Here is a 13,889-nt window from a genome sequence, read left to right as displayed (position 1 = left end):
AACAATCATTTGTGCTTATCTTCCTATAGACAGGTGTCACCTGCAGTTTCTTACAACCAACGAGGACAATTTTGACACCCCCCCCCCTAAAAAAAGGGGATGTGTGGATGGATATGTGTGTGTGTGCGAGTGTACACCTGTCCTTTTTTTCCCCCTAAGGGAGGTCTTTCCGCTCCCGGGATTAGAATGACTCCTTACCCTCTCCCTTAAAACCCACATCCTTTCGTCTTTCCCTCTCCTTCCCTCTTTCCTGAAGAAGCAACCATCGGTTGCAAAAGCTAGTAATTCTGTGTGTGTGTTTTGTTCATTGTGCCTGTCTGCCGGCGCTTTCCCGCTTGGTAAGTCTTGGAATCGTTGTTTTTAATATATTTTTCCCATGTGGAAGTTTCTTTCTATTTTATTTACATCATGAATAAAAATATAAAAAAATAAAACTAAAAAATTAAGCAATCTGTGGTATATTATGGTTAACTCTGTTGCAAATTATGAATAGAATCTGACAGTTATTCCATCAGGCCCTTGTGTTTTGTTCACTATGAACGATTTCAGCTGTTTCTCAATGACAGTACATAGGTATTCATACAGTAATTCAGAGTTACAGTAAGAGATTTTTTCAATAAGGTGCTGCTACAATAGTTCTTGGAGGCTTCATACCTTTATTTATTTTTACATTTATTTATTTATTTATTTGCTTTCTTGACTGTGAAGCATGTTCCATTCAGCATATATCTCCAGCTTTATGCTTTGTTTTACAACTGTTGTGTAGCAGTCACCATTTCCATAATGACTGTTTCATTAGGAACACATCTGTCCAGTGCCTCGCCAACTGTTCTGCTGACCTTGGGCTATAATTCTACTACATGCTTATGTCCAGGAGTACATGATTTCATTAGCTCCTTGAAATATGAAAGTACAGCCTCTTTTAAAAGCCTAACAAGTATACAAATCTGCAAATGTCTGTCAGATGTCCTTTGTACTTCCAGTTATCAGTATTGCTACAACTGCCTCATGTTCCCCAACATCCTTTTCAGTGTGGACATTCTCAGAGACGTTGAGACTATTTGTTGCCATAAGATCCAATATATTTTTTCCATGCGTTGGCTTTGAAAGTAGCTTTTCTAGAAAGTCCCATTCTAGTATTTAAGACAGTTTTGTAGTATTTTCATGAAATGCTAGTTTATACCAGAGTTCCACTTCTAGTGCCTACTTCATTTCAGCAAGGCCTTTCTCTATGAGGGAAGATGGTAGGTAAGCAATTAAAGGGTTACATCCAGCTTACAGTTGGTATGGTGGTTTCAGACACAGAGAGAGCGTCAATGTGCAGAAATTTTCTATACAGATTTTCGCTGGGTAATTCACTTGTTTTCCACCAACTAACACTTTGAGAAGTGACAGCAAGTTCAGATTTTCAAGTTGTACCATAAATTTTGGATTGCTAAACAATGGAAAATGCATGAAGAATGTAAAAATTTCGTGAAAAGGACAGTTGCTACACAACATATAGACACAGATAGGCACAAAGGACAGTTGGAAAGTGTGCTTTCAGCCAACAAGACTTTTTTATCCTTCTTTCTCTTCTTTCACACGTTTCTCTAGTCATCTCATGTGACAAAGGCCTTGTTGCCTGAAAGCTCACTTTCCAAGAGTCTTTTTGTTGTGCCTGTCTATGATTCAGTATCTCTGCTTTATGGAAGTATCAACTAACCTTTTCATTAAATTTTGTATTAAGATGTATAAATTTTAGGTTTTCAAGTAGTTTCCTTGTTCTTTGATACCATACAACAAACATATCACCCATACAGACACACCAACTGGGACTTAGTGAATTCTGGTCCCTTTGTCAAAAAATGCTCCATGTACAGGTGTACCACACTAGGAACCTTGATCCATAATGCCAGATAGGCAGATTTTTTTTCATAGAATAAAATGTCTATGAATATTTTTAAAAAGGATAAATACACAAACTGACAAATCAATTTCTCATTGTGGTAAAAAATCAGGAGCACTGTGGAAAATATAAAGGTTGTTTTTATGCCCCCTACTGGCTGTCTTTTGTCTCTAGAAAAATTATTTCATTTTTATCTACAATGACAAAACGCCTTCACTGAAACATTAAGCACAAACTAACAGTATCAAAGCTGAGTATATAAAACACTGCATGCCAGCTTAGCTTCTTGTATGTGGGGGAGAATATTAGGAGACAAACCAACTTTATTAACAGTGCACCTGACTGCAACTTAGCATGTCTTCTTTACAGTAAGTAGCAATCTGTCTTTTCCTATATTGTTGATATTCCTACCTGGAGATGACATTTCTTGATTCAAGTCTATTTAAAGTTACAAAAAAACTAACAGCTGTTACCTGTTTAACCATCTGCCATTAAATCCACTTCCAGTAACTCTCATATCTGAGACACTACCTTCTGTAAACTTCAGCAAGCTGAAAATGCAGCTGCCTTGGAACAGAGCAAGCTGAAATCTCTCATTTGCCTTATTAGACTCCTACCAATAATTAATTATTTTTCTTTAACTGTAATTTGATTCTCATTTTCTATAATGTGTATCTCTGAAGAATGTGTGAATCGACCCATTTATTATTTAGACCAGATCCCATTCAATTTCATTATTCCCTACATTGTCACAGATCAGATGATTTCAAAGACATAATTAATTTTGTTTATTAAAAATTATGCCCAACTGAAAATTCTACTACATTAAGTAGTGGGAAAAACCTTTCGAAGCAATAGCTATATCTGATAATGATGACACTACTCACTAAAAGATCAACATTAAGACTTTATGGTAAAGTATTTTAATTTTACTGAAACTAATTATCTTCACTGATAAATTTTAAATCTCAAATGTACTTAGATTTTCCATTGCAAATTTAGCCATTGCACTTGTTAGATTCCAACTCTTACCACTATGCTTTTGTCACTCTAAATTTCCTGGACCAAATGGCACTTCTCACTAAGTAATTAGGCGATTCATTGAGAATTACCTAAAACTGCTATAAATGATCATAAATCAAAATAAAGCAACTGTACTTCTAAATAGGTTATTCAAAGTGAAGGTGTACAATGTGGTTGCCTTATCTTTTGTATCTTCCTAACCACCACATATTTTGTATGCAAGATTACTATTGTAACATATAGTTTCTTTGAGATGAATAAACTAAACAGATTCAGAAGGATTTAGGTTGCAGTAGGTACTGGAAGATGAAGAAGCTTGCACAAGATAGAGTAGCATGGAGAGCTACATCAAATCAGTCTCTGGACTGAAGACCACAACAACAACAGTCTCTTTGAATTAGCAATATCTTACCTAGCCATTTTTTAAAACAAAATGTAGTTTGCAAAGTCACAATATGTTCATACACCTGTCTTGGTAAAGCTCATGTCACCCCAAAAAGTAAGTCCTTGTTCTGAAAGTTCACAAGCAACATTTATGTGAAAGTTCATGACCAGCAAGCAATCAAGTAACACATATGTAACATACTCATGAGAGTTCGAGTTCATAACATTGTATAAAAATCGGCCACCTGTATTGCTCACTCAAGATATAACTTTGACTCGACATATTAACTTCGATAAGTGTATGATTTTGTATGAACATCTTTCAAACGTGCGCACTGTCTTTTACACTGTGGTCTATTAGCATTGTGTTCAAAAGGACTTTGAATTCATAGTGTAACTGTGTCATTAATGCCACGTTTAGGTACAGTAAATTGATGGAAACTATTATGTACATGCACAGACTGAAGTGAGGAATGAAAATTTGTACCAAGTCCAGGATTTGAACCTGGGTCTGCTGCCCACTAGCCAGATGTACCAACCACTACACTACCATGGCATAGTGTGATGGTAACTAGTTGCAAAGGATGTTATATGTGAAACTGGATCTGGTCGTCACAATATTTGAAGTGATAATAAATGTGGAAAAAACCACATTACTTGAAAATTTGTGTAGTGTACATCATTAGTACAATATCCAGGAATCAGTTTAAATCTGGAATGAGATTTTTACTTTGCACTGGAGTGTGCACTGATTTGAAACTTCTTGGCTGATTAAAACTGTGTAACAGACCGAGACTCGAACTCGGAACCTCTGCCTTTTGCAGGCAAGTGCTCTACCATCTGAGCTGCCCAAGCAAGGCTCACAACCCATCTTCCCAATTTCACTTCCACCAATGTCTTGTCTCCTACCTACCAAACTTCACAGAAGTTCTGCAAAACTTGCAGGACTAGCACTACAGGAAGAATGGAACACTTGTCCGTGAAAGGCAAAGGTTCCGACTGAGTCTCGGTCCGTCTCACACTTTTAATCTGATAAGAAGTTTCAAATCCGTGCACACTCTGCTGCACAGTGAAAATCTCATTCTGGAAACATCCCCCAGGCTGTGGCTATGTCATGTCTCCACAATATCCGTTCTTCCAGTAGTGCTAGTCCTGCAAGTTTTGCAGGAGAACTTCTGTGAAGTTTGGAAGGTAGGAAATGAGGTACTGGTGAAAGCAAAATTGTGAGGACAGGTTGTGAGTCATGCTTAGGTACCTCAGATGGTAGAGCACTTGCCTGCGAAAGGCAAAGTTCCTGAGTTTGAGTCTCGGTCCAGCAAACAGTTTTAATCTGCCAGGAAGTTGCAATTTAAATCTGTTCTATGAGACTTTAATCATCGAGACTCCGATGGCTTAATGGGCAGTGCAAGTGGGCACTACTGTGACTGATCAACTTCTTGATAGTTAAGATCAGCAACATCACACACTACCCCTGGAATATAAAATGAAATTAAACATGACAGAGCAGGCTCTTAATTTCTCTGGTAGCATATTTAAAGAGTCTGTTAAAATAGGAATTTCAGAAAATCCCATAAATAATATTCATGACTTCATCTAGACAAGGCTTGAGATGTAATACTTAATTTGTTAATATTACAACAGTCACTTCATTTGGCAGGGTCATTTATACTGTAGGATGAGTAACATGAATATCAATGTTGATTTTGGAAAACATACGAGCAAAATGCACAGCAAGTGCCAGTAGTCTAAGTTGGACATAACTAGCACTTTTGCACCAACAATATGTCATAGTATGGTAGGTGTCCAGTCATCAAACATATGTAATACCAACTTACAGAGTCTGACTTATTTATCTATATTTGTTGCCAGAATCATGCACATAAAAATGGAACTGGCAACTTTGTTGGCTATTTGAAATTACTCCTGTTGTTAACTGTCCAAGAAGATAAACTAGACCAGAAATGTGATTATTCAACATGTTTTGGTCTACTTTTACACACAAAAAAAAGAAAGAAAGAAAGAAGAAGAAGAAGAAAATGTTACAGTATCCTCTTTACTCAACAGTAACACAGATACATAAAAATGCATACATTCCATGAAAAGATGAGACAAATCATGTAGATAATCATGTGGTTTTTGAGATTTTGAATGTCTTCTGATCAGTTCTATAAATTCTTGAATTACAGCATCAGTTTGTTCTATGTACAGCTTAACATTTTGGGGTCGACTCAATGCTTGCTGAAATTTACTTCTCAGATGCCACCAATCTGCTCCATTCCTGCACGTAAAAGTAAGAAAGTGCTGATATTATTTCAGTGCCAATAATAATTAATTAAAAATATAGTGTATATAAGTGCATGTGAAAATCAATTTACACAACAATGTATCATTATGATGTTAGTACAACACAGCATCTAAGTTGTACAGAATAATTTCTTGGCTGTAGAAAATATCATTATGAAAATTTTTAAAATTAGTATCATTACTAATTGTTCACCATATAAACAGTCAGTTTTCCTTAAAAATCCCTCCTTGTAACCCCCTCTTGATGAAAGTATTTCACACAACTTTAACAAAAAAGTAGCTATAGTTTAATATAACACAGTTTGGAAATTGTTAGCATGGGGTGCTGCAAATATGTTTCACTGTTTAATGTAGGACACATTATCAGTAATCATTCACGTATCTTGTACTTAGATAAACTACAGAAAATTTAAGTGCCTCTAAATTTTATTTTGTTCACATGCATTCACTGCCATATTTTCAGCTCTTTTTCACTTGAATAGCATATCCTTGACATGAACAGTTTCACATGTGCCAATGTGTCAAATACATCTGTTGTCTATTTGTTTTAAATTCATCAATGCTGCATAAGTTCATTTGTAAAACTAACAGAACTGCATGCCTAACACAATGAAAGACTTGATAGTTCTTACGTAGGCAAAAGACCGCCATTGCTATAGATTTCAGGTCTCTCTCGTCGGTACTTTTCCACTGCAAGATGACTTCGGCGCTCTGGATATCGTCCTTCACTTTTGAATACTGTTTCAATATCAGATGGGTCAAAGACCCATACAACATTAACACCAGGTACAATTTCTTCTTTCACAAGCTTTCCATATTTCTTCAACTTCTTCATTCCATTTCGATGCAATCTGTCAAACTTATAGTCACCTATAAAATGCAAACATGCTATTGACTCTAAACTTAGCCAAAAACTGGATAGCATAGATTAGTAACACTAATTAGTCAAAATTATATGACAAAATATATGATTTTTCAATCAGTATTAGTAATTATGCCAATAAGAGGAGGGTGAGATTTGGGTGCATCTGTTAGTGTTTACATATCCAAAGCAGAAATTCAGTGCTACTGTTTGATGTATGCTGGAGAGCACAATCGACTCTGCTGACAGAACAGTGCATGCACACTGAGTGATAAGTTTTGTGAGTGTGTGAAGGACAAAAGTATCTTTGGTCTTAATTTTAAGATTTTACACTGACACATCCCAGTAGTTTGCAGGTATTACAGAAAATAACTAATAATAATGACAGTGTGCAAAAATCACAACATTGGCACAGGAGTGTTTTTGTCTCTTCATCACTTGGCTGCGATGAGTAGTGACCTGTGTGAGGTCAATAGTAGGCACTGCAACTGTTTCCCTCATAGTGGTACACACTAAATGCTATCATATCCAATTAGTATTTTGCTTAGCAATTGGTGTTCATTTTATGATGCTATCATTAACATTGTTTGGGAGAAGACATCACTGAATATTCTTGAAGGTACCTGAATAAAAAATATGGAATGAAATTTAGAAAATTCAAGAAATTAGTTCACACTGAGGAGGCAAGATAATAGTCAGCAGTTTGATACTGTAAGCCAATGTGAAGTTTCAGTTTACATATTTTATGGAAATGGAATATTGTTGTACAACATGGTTAAAAAATCAGTTTTCTGCTTGGGTGAGTTCAGTCTGAAGGATTGTAAGTTCTGTTTGTATTGTTTGTCTAAGAAATTGGTAAAAATCTGTGTTTACACCACAACTTTCCACTTCACATCAACTGTCATCAGAATAATTTGGCAGCTTTTTATCACAAGGAAATTTAAATAGGTGGGAGCACAATAATTCCTTATGAAAGCACTGAGATACCTGATCCAAATAACAGGAGTAAACATGTTTCTCAATTTCTTTTCTTTTTTTGCAAATGTCATCCTGTGAGTGTGTTGTTTAATCTGGATGACTGATGGTTAAATCTATAGGTCAATGTGTAAATGGTCAAATCTCTCTTACATTCTAGTGTGGGCACTTTTTTCTTATTCTTCCTTGTTATGTCAAGAGTCGCTGAGGTGGAAATGCTTCACTAGTTCTGCACATGTCATGTTACAAATCTGAAAACACTCTGAGTTAGACCAACTTAGGGCTTGGAACAAGTTTGAATTGATTCAAGAAAGTGCTCACCTCTACACATTACTGCATAACTACGTCAGTGAGTTAACAATTTTCTTGTTGAGAAGAAACATAATACACAGAAGGACATATGTATTATTTACTTTTTTACACTGTTGATTTTCCACTGTGATTTGTATGGAGTTACGAAAAGTCTACTGTGACACATAGTTTAGTGCTTTGACTAATGTTTATAGTGTTGTTTACATAATAACACAAGCCAAAAAAGCTCCACTACTCTGGTCACAGACAAAGCGGTCAGGACTGAATGATTGCCATGTCATCTTCTACCTGTAAAATGCCACATGAAGAGTAAGTTTAAGGCCCATGCAGCACAAGCTGCTGCTTGGGGCTCCAGAGGCACTACGCCTGTGATATGCAGGACTTATCACAACTGGCAACAGCTGCTAGGGGCACCCAAATGAGGGAGGTGCTAGGAGCACCCAAAGTGCAAGATTTTTATCACAATTAGTAGCAAAAACTGAAAGGTGAAAGTGTATGAGGAAAGAGGGTGGAGGGATCAAATAATAAGTCACTTTTGAGGAAAAAATTCTGGAGCTGGCCCTCATCATACGGATGTAGTGGAGGGAGTGTGAGGTCAGCACACTGACCTCCCAGTCATTATCAGTTTAGCAGACCTGGTGCTGCTATTTCTCATTGAAGAAGCTCATTGACTGCCATCATAAGCCTGAGTGTACCTCGTTTCAGTCATCCAACCAAGGAAAACTCACTGGCAGTGCCAGGAATCGAACCCACATTCACATGGAAGTCAGCCATGCTGACCACTAAGCTATGACAATAGATATTGCTTGGATAATAGATCAAAAATAAAAATGCATAACACCTATACAGTTCAAATTAGTTGTTGTCTTAAAATGTTATATGAGAGTAAAATAATATGACTAAAAAAATGAGCACATATCGCCACACAGGGCCCTGCAGTTCATCTGTTTTACAGGTCCTGCGTAACTTGAAATCAGCCCTGAGCGCCTTAACTGTGTTGTTTTGATATTAACACTGGTAGATCCTAACAATATATATCAAAACAAAAGTTTCTTCAGCTTTAATAAATGCAGTTTCTTAACAGGTGAGGTACAAGGCTATTATTAAAAATATTGGTCTCACACAGCTTCCACAAAATTAGCTGTATCTCACATTTTATTCAGATCAGATGCCTTCTCACATTTATTCTCTACTATTAACAACTTAACTACAGACTTGCGAGCAGTACAGATAAACAGAAGGGCCTGTGTTTCTCAAAGACCAATATTTGTGCATTTAGAGATAAACATCATTATTGCATCCATAAAATTATTTGTGTGGTTTGGAGACTGTCCTTACAGTTAATAAGAATAAAATTCAAACACTGCCTTGAAGTATTTAAATTACTTTGCAATTTTAAATTCAATCCAACAATCAAAAGCCACAATAACTTAGCAGAGAACAATAAATAAACTCTTCAACTCTGTGGACTTCCCCCCCCCCCCCCCCCCCGCCCCCCACCGTGATGTTTCTGACCCCTTTGTAGGTGTCGTAAGTACCGTAGTGCTTCCAATTAATCAGATTTGCACCATGGGATATTCATCCAGAGCCTCCCCATTGTTGTGGCTTCATTTGACTCAGCAACATAGAGGTGTACCATCATTTAAGCTGAAACTTCCTGGCAGATTAAAACTTTATGCTGGACCCAGACTCGAACTCAGGACCTTTGCAAGTGCACTTGTCCATGAGAGGCAAAGGTCCCCATGTTTGAGTCTTGATCCGGCACACAGTTTTAATCAGCCTGGAACTTTCATATCAATGAACACTCTGGTGCGCAGTGAAAATTTCATTCTGGAAACATCCCCCAAGCTGTGGCAAAGCCAAGTCTCTGCAATATCCTTTCTTCCAGGAGTGCTAGTTCTTCAGGTTTTGCAAGAGCTTCTGTGAAGTCTGGACGGTAGGAGACGAGGTACTGGCAGATGAAGAGCTGAGAGGACAGGTCGTGAGTCGTGCTTGGGTATTTCAGATGGCAGAGCACTTGCCTAAGAAAGGCAAAGGTCCTTAGCTCGAGTCTCAGTCCGGCACACAGTTTTAATCTGCCAGGAAGTTTCATATCAGTGCACACTCCACTACAGAGTGAAAACTTCATTCTGGAATCATTTAAGCTGTACCCTTGATTTCCACCTAACCACACCTTTGGATACCGCACCATATTCAGGAGAAACAGTCGGACTATAAATATCATTGCTGCTCATTTGACACTGCAATAATTCAATCTTCTGTATTTTTAATCAGATTCAAAATATAAAAAAAAACATTCAAACAAGCCTATGATTAATGTGCAGAGCCAACCATAAGCCTGGATAAAATGTGAAGGGAAGTTCTTATTAAAAAATGGTTGGAGAAGCAATGCCTGATACCAAACAGTTTTCCTCAATGCTTTCGAAATTACTAAAATACTGGGTCATTTATATACTTCAAAATAAAAAATTGAGATTTGTTACATACCAAGTAATGGAACATAATTTAACAAAGTTCCAATCAGTGGTAGTGATTTGGGTCCAGGTATGTGTTTAAATAATTTGGGGTCTGATGTTCCAGTTGTTACAGTGCTATGTGTGCTGTAACACTTCTGAAATAGACGACGACCAGGCCTATGTAGTTTCTCAAATTCGTCCAATTTCAGTCTCGATAGCAGCCTGGGACAATGGTAATTTCTCATTGCTGTACGATGTTCTGTTTCCTGCAAAGAACAAAATATAATTTAAGTATAAATTATGTATTACATAAATAAAATATGAAGCAGATACAACATTGGCTTCAGCACAGCAACAGTGAATCATTTGCACAACCTAAATAAAATATTAGGCCCATTGTAATGTTGTATATCCTCACACAATATTTCTGTGTGTTATTATTTACTTTTGTCCTTTATTTTTTTTCTACAGAGAGTCTGGGTGGCTAACTATAATAGCTATGCAATAGCAGGTCAAATAATATCCATCTGTTGAAAGAAATAGAAGCATACTATTGTCAACAAACAATGAGCCATAGAGATTCAATGCTAGAGCTGTACACATTGTTAGTACTTCTTGTGAGCAATGATGCTATGTAGTCATTATACAAAAAATGTTGTGCTGGCATACAGACCTGATGATTCAATTAATATTGTCATAAAGCACAGGAGAACAGGTGTGCATCCACTTTGGGAACAGACAGGCAATATACAATTTAATATTGTGAAACATCTTGATGATATTTCATGGTACACAATACACACTGAAGTGACAAAAGACATGGGATAGCAATATGCACATATACAGACGGCGGTAATATTGTGTACCCAAGGTACAAAAGGCCAGTGTATCGGCGGAGCTGTCTTTGTACTCAGGTGGCTCACGTGAAAAGTTTCCAATGTGATCATAGCCACACAATGGGAATTAATTGACTCCGAATGCAGAATAGTAGTTGGAGCTAAATGCTAGGAAAATTCCATTTTGGAAATTATTGGGGAATTCAATTATCTGAGACCAACAGTGTCAACTCTGTGCTAAGAATACCAAATTTCAGGGTTTACCTTTCACCACGGACAATGCTGTAGCCAATGGCCTTCACTTACCGACTTAGAGCAGCGACATTTTATAGAGTTGTCAGTGCAAAAGTACAATCAACACTGCATGTAATAACCACAGAAACCAATGTGGGTTGTACAACGAACATATCTCTTAAGTGAGATCTGGTGTTAATGGGTTATGGCAGCAGATGACCAAAGCAAGTGCCTTTGGAAACAGCACAGCATCACCTCTCCTGGGCCCGTGACCATATTGGTTGGACTCTGGACGACTGAAAACATGGCCTGGTCAGATGAGTCCTCATTTCAGTTGGTAAGAGCTGAGGGTAGGGTTTGAATGTGACGCAAACTGCACAAAGCCATGAGTCCACATTGTCAACAAGGTACTGTGCAAGCTGGTGGTGGTTTCATAATGGTGTGGGTCATGTTTAAATGGAATGGACTGTGTCCTCTGGTTCAACAAAACTGATCATTGACTTGCAGTGGTTATGTTTGGCTACTTGGAAGCCACTTGCAGCCATTCATGGAATTCATCTTCTCAAACAACGATGTCACAGCACCGAGCCACAATTGTTTGCAATTGATTTGAAGAAATTCTGGCAATTCGGGCAAATGATTTGGCCACCCAGATTGCCCGACATGAATCCTATCGAACATTTATGGGATATAATTCAGAGGTCAGTTCATACACAAAATCCTGCACCAGCAAAACTTTCGAAATTATCGATGACTGTAAAGGCAGCGTGGCTCAATATTTCTGCATGAGAAGCCCAACAACTTGCTAAATCCAAGCCACGTTGAGTTGCTGCAGTACCCCAGGTAGAAGGAGGTCCGATGATAGTAGAAGGTATCCCATGACTTCTGTCACCTCAGTGTGGTGAGCTTTATTGTAAATATCTGTAGGTCGCTAGATGATAAAATAATGCTCATGACCATAAATGTTTGAGTTCAAAATGGTTCAAATGGCTCTGAGCACTATGGGACTTAACATCTGTGGTCATCAGTCCCCTAGAACTCAGAACTACTTAAACCTAACTAACCTAAGGACATCACACACATCCATGCCTGAGGCAGAAATCGAACCTGTGACCATAGCAGTCGTGCGGTTCCGGATTGAACGGCTAGACCACCGAGGCCGGCAAATGTTTGAGTTCTTATGTTCAAACCACCAGTATCCCAGTCATGTTGAAGTGATTGACATTTCTCGCAAGAATCCTTTTTATGTATTGCAATTTATTGGCTTTCGAATCGTGCCCATCAGCCACCTTAATAATGGAAAGTCGATACGACATTGCACTGGAGAAGATGTTCTTAGTCAGTTACGACGATACAGACGCAAGGACAAAAGAACAGTGTGTGCCCAAGCGACGAATATCTAATTTTCAGCGGTGCTTCGTTATCCAGTGTAGCGACTTTGTATAGAAGCGAATTTCAAATGGTGAATTATTATTATTATTATTATGAACTAAGCAACAGTCATTTTGATTTGTGAATGTGAAGCAGTTAGTTCAGGAAGGTTAATTTTAACGACACCGATAGTGATACCGTCATTGTCGGGGAAAATCACTCAGTTTTAACTCCGTTGAGCTTAATGTACTAACAGTTGCTAATTGCACTAACAGCCGCTAATATTAACGAGCTCGTAAATTCAGTTGCATGTGAAAATTCAAAAATTTCTGTCTGCAGGCACAATATTTAGTTGTTACTAATCTTGTAGTTAATGATGTCCAAGAGAGAGCAATGAGCCGATAATGCAAATTCAACTAACAATGATCAGCCCTGGATCTACGAAATTTCCGAACCGAGGACAGTGGTCCCCCCTCTCACCACCTCCCCCCCCCCCCCCCTCGAGTGTTTGAGGTAGGACATCAAAAACTTTAAAATATAGATTTTTCAAAAATATGATCAGTTTGTAGCGCATATCTTTCTGAAGAGTTTGATATATAAAATATATGTTCGAGGAAATGTAAGACGTGTCATTTGGTCGTAAGTGTGCTGAAGTCCAGTGCCACGCCTCTTCACACAACATTATTCTATCCCCTCGTCACAGTTGTTTCGCTGTGTGGAATTCAAATGTGTGTACTTTGGAATTAGTTAATAACGTTCTCTTTCGTGTGTCATAAAATTAAATATAGGAAACATAAAACGAGGAAAGCCAAGAGGCAATCAAGACAGTAAACACTTCTTCAATCCTTTTCCTAGAAAATAATCTTACCTCATCTAAGTTCATCAAACGTTTTTCTACATGAAAAATCAAAATGTCACTATCTAATACTGAAAAAGTTGTTAAAACGAATAGAACCTAAGACGGATGTAGTTTCCTGATTTGATTACGTCTATTATGTCACTGTCTGTTAGATAAAACGAAATAGGACTTTCTGATATTGCATCAATTGTAACACACGTTAAGAAGGGGAGACTATTTTGACACAAATGGTTATTTTTGTGTACCTCATTACATAAATAACAGGACAGAATATATTTCACGAAGTATCAATATCACTTACCTATTAAGCTTACTACAAGCAAAAGTTTTATGTTAGGAAATAGTTTCGCATTTCATTCATGTGCTCCAGTTTCTGAAGCATGAG

General features: G+C 37.6%; 1 protein-coding gene across 2 annotated transcripts in view; it reads right to left on the bottom strand.

The window, feature by feature from the left end:
- The window catches only part of LOC126284443 (cytochrome P450 302a1, mitochondrial), a 208,313-nt gene that overhangs the window by 61,832 nt on the left and 132,592 nt on the right, over positions 1 to 13,889 (bottom strand). For both annotated transcript variants that reach the window (XM_049983364.1, XM_049983363.1), the window contains 3 exons: positions 10,236 to 10,470; positions 6,232 to 6,469; positions 5,386 to 5,573 (listed from right to left, as the gene is read on the bottom strand). In XM_049983364.1, coding sequence (XP_049839321.1) covers positions 5,386 to 5,573; positions 6,232 to 6,469; positions 10,236 to 10,449 — 640 coding nt within the window. In that variant the 5' untranslated portion in view covers positions 10,450 to 10,470. The remainder of the gene's footprint in view (positions 1 to 5,385; positions 5,574 to 6,231; positions 6,470 to 10,235; positions 10,471 to 13,889) is intronic.

Source organism: Schistocerca gregaria, chromosome 8 (assembly GCF_023897955.1).
Source record: "Schistocerca gregaria isolate iqSchGreg1 chromosome 8, iqSchGreg1.2, whole genome shotgun sequence".
NCBI classification, from domain to species: Eukaryota; Metazoa; Arthropoda; class Insecta; order Orthoptera; family Acrididae; genus Schistocerca; species Schistocerca gregaria.
The sequence above is the reverse complement of the archived record's forward strand: the minus strand, read 5'-3'. Positions and strand labels throughout refer to the sequence as shown.